The sequence below is a fragment of the Ipomoea nil genome, unplaced genomic scaffold, assembly GCF_001879475.1.
Source record: "Ipomoea nil cultivar Tokyo-kokei standard unplaced genomic scaffold, Asagao_1.1 scaffold1873, whole genome shotgun sequence".
In the NCBI taxonomy this organism is placed as follows: Eukaryota; Viridiplantae; Streptophyta; class Magnoliopsida; order Solanales; family Convolvulaceae; genus Ipomoea; species Ipomoea nil.
The window spans coordinates 20,264-33,336 of NW_017618301.1; the positions used below are offsets into that span (position 1 = coordinate 20,264).

At 38.0% G+C, this 13,073-nt stretch overlaps 2 protein-coding genes across 3 annotated transcripts; both read left to right on the forward strand.

Annotated features, from left to right (window-relative positions):
* Positions 1-702: 702 nt before the first annotated feature.
* Positions 703-3,991, forward strand: LOC109193389 (CRS2-associated factor 1, chloroplastic). Of its 2 annotated transcripts, XM_019344245.1 has the most exons (6): positions 703-1,672; positions 1,990-2,117; positions 2,374-2,599; positions 2,691-2,818; positions 2,932-3,383; positions 3,429-3,991. In XM_019344245.1, the coding sequence occupies exons 1-6, from the start codon at positions 808-810 to the stop codon at positions 3,847-3,849; spliced, it is 2,220 nt and encodes a 739-aa protein (XP_019199790.1). In that variant the 5' UTR covers positions 703-807; the 3' UTR covers positions 3,850-3,991. The 2 variants fall into 2 exon arrangements, with proteins under 2 accessions (XP_019199790.1, XP_019199789.1); XM_019344244.1 differs by having other exon boundaries at positions 2,932-3,991.
* A 3,027-nt stretch (positions 3,992-7,018) lies between these two features.
* On the forward strand, positions 7,019-11,402 carry LOC109193386 (ninja-family protein mc410). Its single transcript, XM_019344240.1, has 3 exons — positions 7,019-7,183; positions 8,085-9,254; positions 10,557-11,402. Exons 2-3 carry the CDS (start codon positions 8,210-8,212, stop codon positions 11,033-11,035), a joined length of 1,524 nt encoding a protein of 507 aa, XP_019199785.1. The 5' UTR covers positions 7,019-7,183; positions 8,085-8,209; the 3' UTR covers positions 11,036-11,402.
* Positions 11,403-13,073: the final 1,671 nt, after the last annotated feature.

Below are 13,073 nucleotides of genomic sequence, written 5' to 3' on the forward strand. Positions count from 1 at the left end.
ATTTTATTTATTTATTTATTTTATTATTATTATTATTATCATTATTATTATTATTATTATTATTATTATTATTATTATTATTATTATTATTATATGTATACCATTTTAGTCATTTTACATGTTAATCGCCAATCTAAATCGCTAATTTTACCAAATATTTTTTTACAAGCCGATGATACAATCCGCTGGTCAAACCTGCTAACATAATCCGCTATTCGTTAACCGCTAATACAATCCGCTACCGCTAACCACTAACCGCTGATGGCCAAACAAGCTCATTGTCTTGCTATACAGACAAGAGAATTAGTAATTTGTTCAAATCCATATATATGTGTGCATGTTTGTATGTGTTTCACCTTGAGAATCCATTGATGCTTCTTCTAATAAGTTATAAGCATAAGAAATATTCAATAGAGAATATTGAGACATGTCATCTTTTGTTAGCCATTATTGTGGAGTTCCTAATAAATGTTTCACATGTTCCTTGGCTTCTATTACAAATTTTTTAAATAAATACGGAGTATTATTTTTTTTAAGGATTGACAACTCTATTTTAAAGAATTTTAAAAAATGAAGGATAATAAACACCATTTTTATTACATAATGAAGTTATTTGTACAAACATATTTGGTTAAATTAATTGTTACATAAAAAAAAAAAAAAAAAAAAAAAAAAAGGCATTGTCTTTATCAGTTATCAGTTAACCACAGTACTCTTCAAGTTCAAAGCGAACGGCTGCCTGTCGTCCAAAAATTGGTTCTCTAATGGAGCCATAAATATCCAAACCCCCAAAATCCCCATCCGGAAATGGAAATGGTTGCTAAAACCCTAATCTCATTCCCAATTTTCGCGCCACCACTTCCATCCCCCCACCACCACCGCCGCCCCGACACCGCCGTGGGCTTTTCGAGGTGGAACAACGCTAACGCCGAGAAGTTCAACCGGCAGGAGCGCACCCAGAAGGAAATCGAAGACGAAATCCGCTTCCAGAAGCGGCACAACGCCGCCTTCAACATCATCAGTAATTACAATCCTGCCCCTCCTTCCCCCGTCTCCGACGCCTTCAAATCCATCGGAACCCCATCTGCTCCCTCCAAGCCTTCAATTCCGGGTAAGAAATCGAAATACTCGAAACCTCCCAAGAATCCCGAGCCTTCACACCCGGCCTTTCAGCCGGTTGTTCGGCTCAGAAAGATCCCAAAAAGGGGCGATAAATCGAATATCTATAGTGACAATGATGGGGATAAGGTCGAAGATGAATCCCAAGAGTGTAGTACTAATATCAACGTCGATGAAAATGGTATCACGTATGAATTCCCTGAAGCTCCATTTGTGTACCAGTATAGTTACACTGAGACACCAAAGGTGAAACCTTTGAAGCTCAGGGAGCCATTGGTAATGCCATTTGAGCCTCAAACTATGGCAAGGCCATGGACCGGGCGAAAGCCCCTTCCTCCGAGCAAGAAGAAGTTGCCGGAATTTGATTCGTTTAAGCTGCCACCGCCCCATAAGAAGGGAGTGAAGCCGGTCCAAGCTCCGGGTCCTTTCTTGGCAGGGTCTGGACCAAAGTATGTGAAGTCCAGAGAAGATATTTTGGGGGAGCCTTTGAGCAAGGAGGAAATTGAGGAACTCATTAGTAGCTGCAATAAAACACAACGACAACTGAATATGGGTATGTGACTTGATACAAAGGCCATTTTTATATGTGGTGCTTCATTTGTATAGTTTTCTTGTTAATTGTTTTTACATATATGTTGGATGAGTGGATCATTGACTTGCCTTATTTGTTGAATTTGAAATTTGAAACCCAAAGTATAAATGTAGATATAATGTCATCTAGTATGTGGATTTTACATCAAGAGGTGATGGAATTTTCAAAAAATTGTACTTGTAGTGAAATTTTCTATTTTTCTTTATGACTGAATGGCACCAATGAGCAAAAGTTCATATTTATGGTTGTATTTTGATGCCTACCGTTTCTTTTTCCAGGAAGAGATGGCCTGACCCATAACATGTTAGAGAATATCCACGCTCATTGGAAGCGAAGGAGGGTGTGCAAAATAAAATGCAAGGGGGTTTGTACCGTAGACATGGATAATGTGCGAGAAAAACTGGAGGTTTGTCTTTGAAATTATATAATTGCGACAACTCTGCTTTTTTTTTTTTTGGGTGTAATATTTTTTGGTATGAATCGAAGGTCACCATAACTCCATAACTTAGTTCCTCAAGTATCAGCTAAGGCTGAGTCTTGATCTTGAGGATAATTTTATTTCTTACAAGTTACGAGAAAGAAAGACAAAATATAGGATGGTATCTAGAGTTATATTTACAGTTTTTCTTGTGCTTCTAAGAAAGTGAAATGTTAAATAACAGGAAAAGACGGGTGGCAAGATCATATACAATAAAGGTGGTGTGATTTACCTTTTCCGTGGTCGAAACTACAACTACAGAACACGCCCGCGGTTCCCTCTTATGTTGTGGCGTCCCGTTACTCCTGTATACCCTAAGTTAGTACAACGAGTCCCTGAAGGTCTGACATTAGAGGAGGTGACTGAAATGCGTAAAAAGGGACGCAGTTTATTGCCAATTTGCAAGCTTGGTATGCTGACATTTGTTTCTCCGACTTACAAAATGGAGTGATGAAATAGTATACTGATCTCTATTTTAATGTAAAATGTTGCGTTTTGCAGCAAAAAACGGTGTATATTGTACTCTTGCAAAGAATGTAAGAGAAGCATTTGATGCTTGCGAACTGGTTCGAATCAACTGCCAAGGATTGAACCCAAGTGACTACCGGAAGATAGGTGCAAAACTTATGGTATAGTAATCTGCAGTATTGTCTATGTTATACTCTGAGTTATTATAGCTATATGAACAAGTATGTAATGTCATTTGTATAAAGTTGCTTGTTGCTTGTTGCTTGAAATGCAGGATCTTATTCCATGTGTTTTAATCTCGTTTGAGCAAGAACACATACTCATGTGGAGGGGACGAGAGTGGAAATCCTCTATACCTGAAGTCAAAGACAAACCAAATAGAGGAATGGAAACTGTAGCTAATAATGCAGTTTTGGAGGGCCAAGAATCTTCATCGCCATCTTGTATTCCCAGCTTATCGGTTACAGACACAAGCTCCGACCATCCGAGTGAAAGTACCTCTTTGACGGGCAGTGAGGATGCAAAAATAGGTAGAAGTGATGATGGGAAAGCAGAAGAACTCGAGGATCACAAGTCTGAATCAAACGTTATAACATCTGTGGCGGCTTCAACTTTGGAGCGTGTTAGTGAAAACGAGAGAATACTTGAGAGCTCACTTCTGCCCGAGGAGGAAGAGATGGGAATCACTAGTGATGACGAGCAGCAATCAGAAGCTCTATCTCGGGCCCCATTGAACGAGGAGAAGCAGCAAGCTGAATCAGAAACGCCAAACGATAGCAACAACCCGGTGAGCACGAACAAACCTTGGACGGAGGGCGTTTTACTACTTCGGGACCAGGCTATTGAAAGTGGGAGCGCACTTATTTTAGATGATTCTTGTTTGGATGCTGACATTGTATATAAAAGGGCAGTTGATCTAGCCATGTCTGCACCTCCTGGGCCTGTGTTTAGATATCCACACAAAAAATTGGCAGATCAGCCTACCAGCAAGCAAGAAACTGGTGATTTAGAGGCCAAAGAAAGAACAAAACCCATTCTTGGACCAAAGAAAGAGAAAGAAAAGGGTATAGTTTTGGTTCAGAGGGTAACTGAGAGGAAAGTTTTGAGAAAAGATAGGATAGTGAAAGGTAGTAGAGAAGACAATTTAAATTCTGGGCTGAGAGTAGATGAACTTGCTAAATTACTAGGCTAGGCTTCCCGGAGTGATTCTTGATCACTTTCTGGAATTTAGTAGATAATTTTGTATTTATTTTTCTGGTATTTTTGTAACAAATAATTGTTTATATTTCTATTTTTGTAACGAAATTTCTTCAAGGTGACATACTTCAAGACCATTTGTAAATGCCATCATGTTGTTTAACCAGGGACTTATGTTACCAAAATACAAACATACAAATAGCTTAAATGAAAAAAATAAAAATAAATTACATAGTGATAGAACTAACCTAAATCCGTATAAATTATGAGGTTTGAATAGTAAAAAGAGATAATTGTAGTAATATTAAGTGGATTAATGTAAGAATACTACGAGGATTTTGTAAGAATAGAACATGATTTGACTGGCATCAGTTCACGTGGGAGCGGTCAAGGGGTACTGCTAGTATGATTGAGGAGAAGTTTGATAGAATTTTAACAAATGATACATGGCTAAATCTATTTGAGGGAGCAAAGGCAACTTCTTTATTATGTCCCAATAGTGATCACCTCCCACTCCTTCTAACGTTAGTGCTTGTGACTCGTGTTCGGGGATGTAAGCGGTTCTGTTTTGACAATATGTGGCTGCGAGAGGACAGGTGTAGGGAGATTGTTTGCCAAAGCTGGGATCGGACAGTTGGGTTTGATGTACTTCATCGTATTGAATGTCTCGGACAAGATATTGGTCGTTGGGGCCGAACCTATAATCGGGATTTTCTAAAAAAAAAAGAACAGTGCAAAGTCAGAATTGACGGGAGGTATGGTCTTTCAAAGATTACGCGAGATGAACTTAGCACTTTTGGGAAAACAAGCCTGGCGCCTTGTTAAGAATCCCTCTTCCCTTGTTGCTAGAGTGTATAAGGCCCGTTACTACCCGCGGTCAAATTTTTTTGAGGCCAAGGAAGGTAGTAATCCGTCCTATATTTGGCGTGGGATGCTGGCAGTGCAGAATTTGTTAACGGATGGCTGTAGTCGTGCAATCGGTAACGACATTGATACTCTAATTGGAAAAGAGCCTTGGTTGCCAGCTGATCAAGATCCTTAGGTACAAACTGAGTTACATGAGACAATCTTCAACGCTCCCGTGGCTTCGCTACTAAACGAGCAAGGTACGTCATGAGATAGTGATTGTGTTAAAGATATTTTTAATGCCCGCGATGCTGAGTTAATTATGAAAATTCCAATTAGTTTTCGCAAGCCTACTAATTCATGGGTCTGGCATTGGGAACATAAAGGGGAATACACTGTGAAGTCTAGCTATAGACGGTTAATGGGTTTGATGCATGATGCAATCAGAGTGTATGGCAAGGGGTTGCCTTTGATCTAAATTTGATGTTGCGCCACACCCTCTTGTTCCTGGAAAATTGGCATGCAGCGAATGAAACCACTTAAGCTCCTAGTGTACCTAGTCATGATGAACGGTGGTCAAAACCGCAAAGAGGGAGATTAAAGCTGAATATTGATGTTGCCATCAACCAAGCTAGTAATACTATGGGACTTGGATGGGTCCTTCGGGATGATAATGGCATATTTCTTGCTGCGAAGAATGTGTGTTTGTAGGGTATCTATGACGTGAAAGAGGCTGAAGCTATTAGCATGAGGGAAGCCGCCTTGAGTTGGTTCAAAAATACAGGAATGGGTGAAGTTGATGTGGAAACAGACTCGCAATTACTTTTTAACGCTATTTATAGTCCTTCATTTTTTCTGCTTTTGGATTAATAGTAAGAGACATTAAAGAAGTAGCATCGTTGATTATTGATGTTGATTTCCGGTTTGTCAAGCGATCTGCGAATTGCGCCACCCACCTTATTGCTCGGGAAGTCGTTTTTGAGTCAGGTTGCGAGGAGTGGTTGAATGTCCCTCCTCCTTTTCTTGATCATGTTCTTGATATTGACTTAATGAATTAAGCTCTTTTCCTAAAAAAAGAAAAAAGAAAAAACAAAAAAGAACATGATTTGTAATAACTAGACAATGACAATTTAGATTTCAACCGATTTAGTTAATTTCCAATCATTATGCCATGGAACTGTGTCCACCCTGCAAGGTGGACACGGTTCTATGTTCATAATTATTGAACTATATGTTCATAATTATAAAGTTATATATTCATAATTTTTGAACTTCATATTCATAATTATTGAACCCTATATTCACAATTACAGAACTCTATGTTCATAATTACCAAGCTATATGTTCATAATTATAAAGCTATATATTCATAATTTTTGAACTTCATATTCACAATTATTGAATCTATATTCATAATTACAGACTATATGTTCATAATTTTTGAACTATATATTCATAATTATGAACAATTTTGGAACCGTGTCCACCTTGCAAGGTGGACACAATTTCACAGCATAATTTGCCGTTAATTTCACGGTGGCCACAAGACCGGGTCAAAGCCCTCACGGAGTCACGGTGGGCTGCGGGGTTGGGTCAAATCCGGCCTCCTCAGTCCCAGAGACGGGCTCCGAGGCAGAACGGTGATCTCCTAGGACCAGTCGTAGAGGCTGGGCCTCGGACCCAGGACTTGGGCGGGTCCTTGCTCCCGGGTCCCTTGTCTTGGACCCCCGCATCTCTTTTGATGGGCTTGGGAGTTCTTCTATTTATCTTGAATTGGTTCATCTTCTTAGGCCGCTCAGACCTTCTTCTTGCGCTCGATTCTAGACTCCAAAACTTCAGATATGTTAAGAATTTTGATGCCCATTGGCCGTTAGCTCATAACCGTTGTATTGTTGGCAACATTAGAGTGTAAAGGGAAAGCAGAAGAAAAATAGTAAGAAATAGAGACAAGAGAGATCAGGGAAAAAGGATTAGCAATTCAGTCATTTCATTATATCCTTTTACATCATATACATAATCTATATAGATTGACTGTTACAAATCAAGGCATTAATACCATAATAATGTCCATAAATAAAAATTTATAACAAGATCTCTATTTTTGAGTCATTTCTAATACTCTATTACATAGTTATTAAATCATAAATATCTTAATTTATTACAATAAATAAGTAGAAACAGTCATGAGAATTATCGATTTATGGAATTAGGATTTAGGTCCATGTACGTCACGCTCCTCCATTTGGTTTTTTTGGTTGTTCATGCGAACCACGTGTTTCAAGCCTTCAATAAATTATGATTTTTTTTTTTTTTGGGGTGTAATAAAAGGAAAAAAAAAAGCCAAAAAGATAAAATAAAAAAAAACCCATCTTGTCTCTTTGATCTTTCTCACCCCGCTGGTTTCAGGCCCCAACATTTGCTAGCTCAGTTCTCATCTCTCTCTCTTAGCTTCACCAAGGGTTTCATCTTTCTCTCATCATCAGGTCTATCTCTCTCTCTCTCTATATATATATTGTGTGTGTGTTGTCTCTCCCTATATATGCTGGCCTTTTGTTTCAGAGAAGCTTAAAGTCTGTAGCTTTAGCTTAAATATATCAGTTTAAGTTGGGAATTCTATTCAATTTTTATCGGTTTTGTTGAATTCAATTTTTTCTTTTTTGTTTTTATTTCTTGAATTTTTAAATCACGAGATGGTCTTTAGATAGATCTGTACCTAAGGATTTTTAGTTTTTATTTTATTTTATTGTCTGCTCAATCAAGACTTGAGATTTTTGGATTGATATGGCTGTGAGTTTCCAGTTTCTGTTTTTTGGATTTGAATCTGATGAACTGTGCTGATTATTAGCTGGGATTGATAAGAAATTAATTCTAAGAAAAAAGATCTGTTTAGTTGATTTCGCTGCGATTATTGACATTTTGTTGTGTCTTTCTGTATTGAAGTAGCAGGTGAAGTAATGTCTTATATTCCTTATATCTCCCTGGCAGTTTGCAAAAGTCTCGTCTTTAAATACCCATCCTTGAGATAAAAATCACATTTTTGACATACCTATTATGATTTCTATTCTCTCCTTTTAAAGAACGAAAGGGGATCTAATAGCATTTCTTATGCTCTAATTATGTATAGCAGTAAGTCAATGCCAAGGACTAATAGCACGCTTATATATATGGGTTTGCAGCGTTCACTGACAAACATTTTAAGTGTTAGATTCAAGGTTGCCAAATTTCTAATTGTTGTTCTTTCGATGCTTTATGTTATTTAGTAGTATCATCAGTCAGTCTGTAACTCTGCCTGAAGTTATTTCGTGTCTAGTGTTTACTCTTTTGGCGGATCGAAAGCCTGTTCTAATGATAGCATTGGAAAACTTTGTTACTTTACCTTTGCAGATAACTTGAGAAATCAGTATTATCAACTACTCCATAGTCCATACATAATATTATGCATCAAAGCTGTGCAGATGGAAAGAGTTGAAGAAATATAATCACGTTTACATACTTTCTGTTTCTTTAATATGGAGGATGAAAATGGTCTCAACCTGAGCTTGGGCCTACCTTGTGGTGGCGGTTCTGCCTCACAGAAAGGTAAAACCGGGAGCTCCTCAAATTTCAGGGCAGAAGAAGGTGATAGAGATAGCAAACTGATCAATGATTTCAAGAATTTTCTTGACGGTGGTACACAAAAGCATGATTCTGTTATCGGGTTGCACAGAGGTGATCTGGTGAAAAATGAGGGGAGCTTCTTTAATGACCTTTCCGGTACTGCTGCCAATGTAGATGCTGCTAAAAAGTTGAATAGTGGAGGATTCTGGGGTGCAAATAGTGGTCGGTCTATTGAAGTTGAAGAAGAAAAGACAGCAGATGGTGGTGATAGGCATAAAAGCTTATTTGGAGAGACAAGTCACAAAAGGAAGCGTGAAAGGGACACTCATAATTCTGACTTGCATGACAAAACGAGGACATCACACATTTCGATCAACACAGACGATGACTCGACTGGAGACAATGAAGATGTGGCTGATTCTGAGGCCGAGGGTTCAACATCACGACAAGTTTCACAGCCTGATGATAGCTCCAAGCGACGTGTCGGGAGTAGTGGTCAAATCGAGATTAATAAGGAAGTTCATGGAGTTTCTGATTCTGGAAATGCAGAACTATCTGGACAAAGAAGGTTTTCGATTTCTTCAGAGAAGGAAGTTAAGTTTGGGAATATGTCTTACGGTGTTCCTTTCTCTCAACCAATAAACATCGTAAACATGCCTTACTCTCTACCTTCGAAAGATACTAATCCTAGTGGTACAGTTGGTGCACCAAATTATCCAGTCCCCGGTATGGTGCAAATGATGGCTGCCACCGGTGGTGAGCGACAAGGAACCCAGCCTCTCATGCCTGCAAACATGCCACTGATGTTTGGATATTCTCCTGTACAACTATCCTCACTGGACAAAGATAATGCTCGTGTTCCAGCCTCTCATCTTCAGCGTCAACAATTACACCCGTCTTATGCCCGAGGTCCTTTGAACCCCGACAAGCACAGTGAAGGGTTGAAGATAACTCAAGGTTCTTTTTTGCTCTTTCTGATGTTTTCGTTTTGCTATTGCCATTTTGTTTCTGTGATAACAAGTTAACAACAGAAATAGTCTTTGGTGATTTTGAGTGTTGAGGTGAGCGGGAGAAAAAAAATTGGTATAATTTAACCCACAGAACTTTTTATATATAAGCCTATAGTTACTAAGTACCAATAGTATAATGTCAATGGGATAGATACTAAGGATTTTCGATAAGATAACCTTACTTCTCTTTTTCTCTCTTCTCTTGCTGCTACTTCAATCCAGCTCACTTCTTCCATAGTCACAACTCTTCTTGATCCTTAGACTCTATTTTCTTCACTTCCTTAATCTAATCTCAGTCTGAAAAGTGAAAACCTCTATAATCCCACACTACTTCTTTGATTCCCATTCCCCACTGGATTTTTGGGGCATTTAGGTTGGTTTGTCGGTTTGAGATGTTAGGTGTGCAAGTTACAATTCTGGAAGTATACATTGATTGGGTGAGTAATTGAGAATAATTCAAGATTGTCAAGTTTGGAAAATGAAAATGCAATTGTGGGCAGTGGGATTCAAGAAAATTCACAATTAATTTGTTTAATTCTTGATTCTGGTGGAGCCGTGGGATCGAGGGGGTGTTGAGAATGCTGTTGTGTCTTTTTGTAAAGGCATGGGTTATGGAGCTTGTGTTAAAATCTTTGTTGCGGAAAGAATGATTACAGGATCAAATGCGGGTTTTAAATTGGGGAATCTATAGAAACTGGAAATATGCAGAACCTATTTTCTGGAAGAAACCATATAATTATACTATCAAAGGAAATAATGTAAACTATCCATGAAATTCCTGCTAAATGTTGGAATACTCATCAAAGCTTTAAATTGGAGGAAATGATTTAGCTTGATATGCTTTTGTCTCAAATTTAGTAGCACCCGATATATTCATTCTTGTGATTACTAATGAATTCTTAATCCAAAACTCATTAATGGTAGGAAACTATTTCCTAGAATTAAAAAAAAAAAAAAAGGGTACTTATCGGGGGTAACCCCAGCCAAGATGGCTAAGGATACAAACTTGTAACCATTCCGAGTCCGAGTCCCAGCCTTCTTAGTTTGAGCCGGTCAGCTATGGACAACCTAAACTGGTTTACCTCCTTATGGTCCTTTGCCGACTATTACCTAGTGCACACTCTCGGGTAGTGGCCGCAGGTTTCCCTCGTCACCCAAAAAAAAAATTGGAATGTGCTATTCATAGTTTTTCTCTTTTTTCGCTTATAACTCTAAAATGAGGTTCCTTGTGCCTATTGTGTTGATGTAGCTTCAGTGCCAGTGGTTGCGCTCAAGCCATCTGAATTTTCACAATATGACAAAGGAAGTGGGAAACAGCACGCTGCAGAAGAAGGTTCGTCTACTCGAGGGGAAGAGAACGTGAGAGGAAGCAACGTAAGCTCCAGGGGAAAAGACCCGTCCGAACTGCCTAAACCAGACGGTCTTCCTTCCGAATTTCCAGCAATCAAGCCAGGTCTGGCTGCAGATGTGAAATTCGGGGGGTGTGGTTCTTATCCAAATCTACCGTGGGTTTCAACAACCGGTTCAGGCCCAAACGGTAAAACAATATCTGGTGTCACTTACAGGTTCAGCGCAACCCAGATCAAAATTGTGTGCGCTTGTCACGGGTCCCACATGTCCCCGGAAGAGTTTGTGAGGCATGCCAGCGAAGAGCAAACGACCCAAGATGTTGGCAGCGGTGTAACATCGTTTCCAAACAGCAACTCTGCAGCCTCGGCTCAAAGCTGAAAAACAGCTGTATAGTCTCATAAACACGCCTAAAACAGAAGACCAAAGCTTTTCTGTTTCAAACCTCGGTAATATATACATATATTTACGCCTCGTGGGATGAGCACAGAATCTGCGATTCGCGAAACTCTTCCAGTCCTCTGCTTGAATTGGATCCTTCTCCTCTAGCTAGCACTAATTGCTGCCTTCTGGTATGATAACCAGTTGTATGTAATAATTTGTATCATCTTTTTTTGCCAAAATAGATCCTGAAGCATTTTGGTTGTCTAGCACCAAATTCTCCTTTGTGTATGTACATGATGCAATATATTTGATCTCAATTTAGCAGCCTTGCATGCTGCATATAAGAGTTCAAAGTTTTTATCATTTGTTGGACATTGTGCAGTAAATGTTTATCATATTGTTGAGTTTTCTGTCTTTGAAGCAAACATTTATCATATTTATCAAGTTTTAAAACTCAAGTTTTGGCCCTTTTGGGGCAATCCAACTTGGTTAAGTGATTGACTTGGTAATCACAATGTTTTTTGGTTTGAGCTTATCAACTATGGGTAAACTAGACTGGTTTACCTCCCAGTGATCCTTTGCCTGCTTGGATCATAAGATGGAATTTATTCAGTGTAGACTCTCAGGTAGTTGTTGCAGCCTGTGAGTTTCTTCATCACTTTAAAAAATTAAAGTTTTAAACTTTTCTTTCTTAATTTTTGAAAAAAAAAAAAAACTTTTCTTTCTTATTTTTGTTTCTTAAATTTTAAGTGTCTTTTTATTCTTCGATTTACCGGAACTGTTGCCCAAATATGTGTTTTGGGTGAAACTCACTTTGTAACCTAGCCAACAGAGGACCACAAAAAGTTGAATTAATTTAGTTTGTACATAACTGACCAACTTAAATCAAGAAAGCTAAGCTAATAAAGTCTGTTTTGTTTTATTCTATATTGTTGACTTCTGATCATTAAAAGTGCAATTTCATTATGAATGCATTTTGTGTAACTTTGGACAATTTATAATACATTGACTAATCTGCACAGTGTAACTACTCCACTTAATTTTCTCATTTGGTCCACCCTCCTATGAATATGGACAGTATATACTTATATATATTCTACATGCAAGAATCAATATTAAGACTTTTTTTTTTTTAATTTATTATTTGAAGTTGGCCTAATGTCTAATTTGTTAAATTAAATTTAAAAAGTGTCTAATTTTTATTTAAAAAAAAAAGTGTCATCACTCATCACACTTCATGACGCTTTGAGTAATATAATTGAATGTATTGATTTGCAATATTGATGAAACATGCTTTTATCTGTCATGCTACTCTCATTATATTGTTCTTTATTGACTTAACAAAAAATTAATTCTATTGAGAATATAATACATATAGAACATAAATATATAGTCTAACTATCAATTTATGTTTTAAATTGAGACGAAAACATTACTCAATTAATTACACTTTGAACTCTTAAGTATAGTGTAAATTTCATATTAAGTTCAAAATTTATTTTATTTTATTTTATTTTACTTTTATTGAGATGCATGTAATACCGTGAATGAGGTCTTAGGGTCAGGTCCCTTTGCGGTCATGTGGCAGCCTCATAGGGTTGCCATGAGCAGAATGGCGACGATGCATCTTGCATGGCCTTACGACCTGGGGGCATTGCAGCCTCGTCGGGGCACCGTTCAATGGAGTTGGGGAGGTGCATAAACGCACTCGACGACACATAAATTTGTGATAATAGAAGAATGAAGCACCTCAACATTGTTACTATTTTGAATAGAAGGTCACCCGTATTAGCAGGGCCGGGTTTTAGGATGTGCAAGCTGGGCTACCGTACAGGGCCCCTAATTTTAGAGGGGCCTCAAATTTTAGAGGCCCAATATTTAATATTTATCTAGCTAGTTTAGAAATAAAAATTAAAAGTTTTCAATTAAATTTAGAAGGTTCCATAAAGAGATGGTTACAATGTGTATTTATTATATTTTAACTTGGAGGTCAAAGGTTCGAAACTCGCATATGTTAGTATTAAAAATTATGATT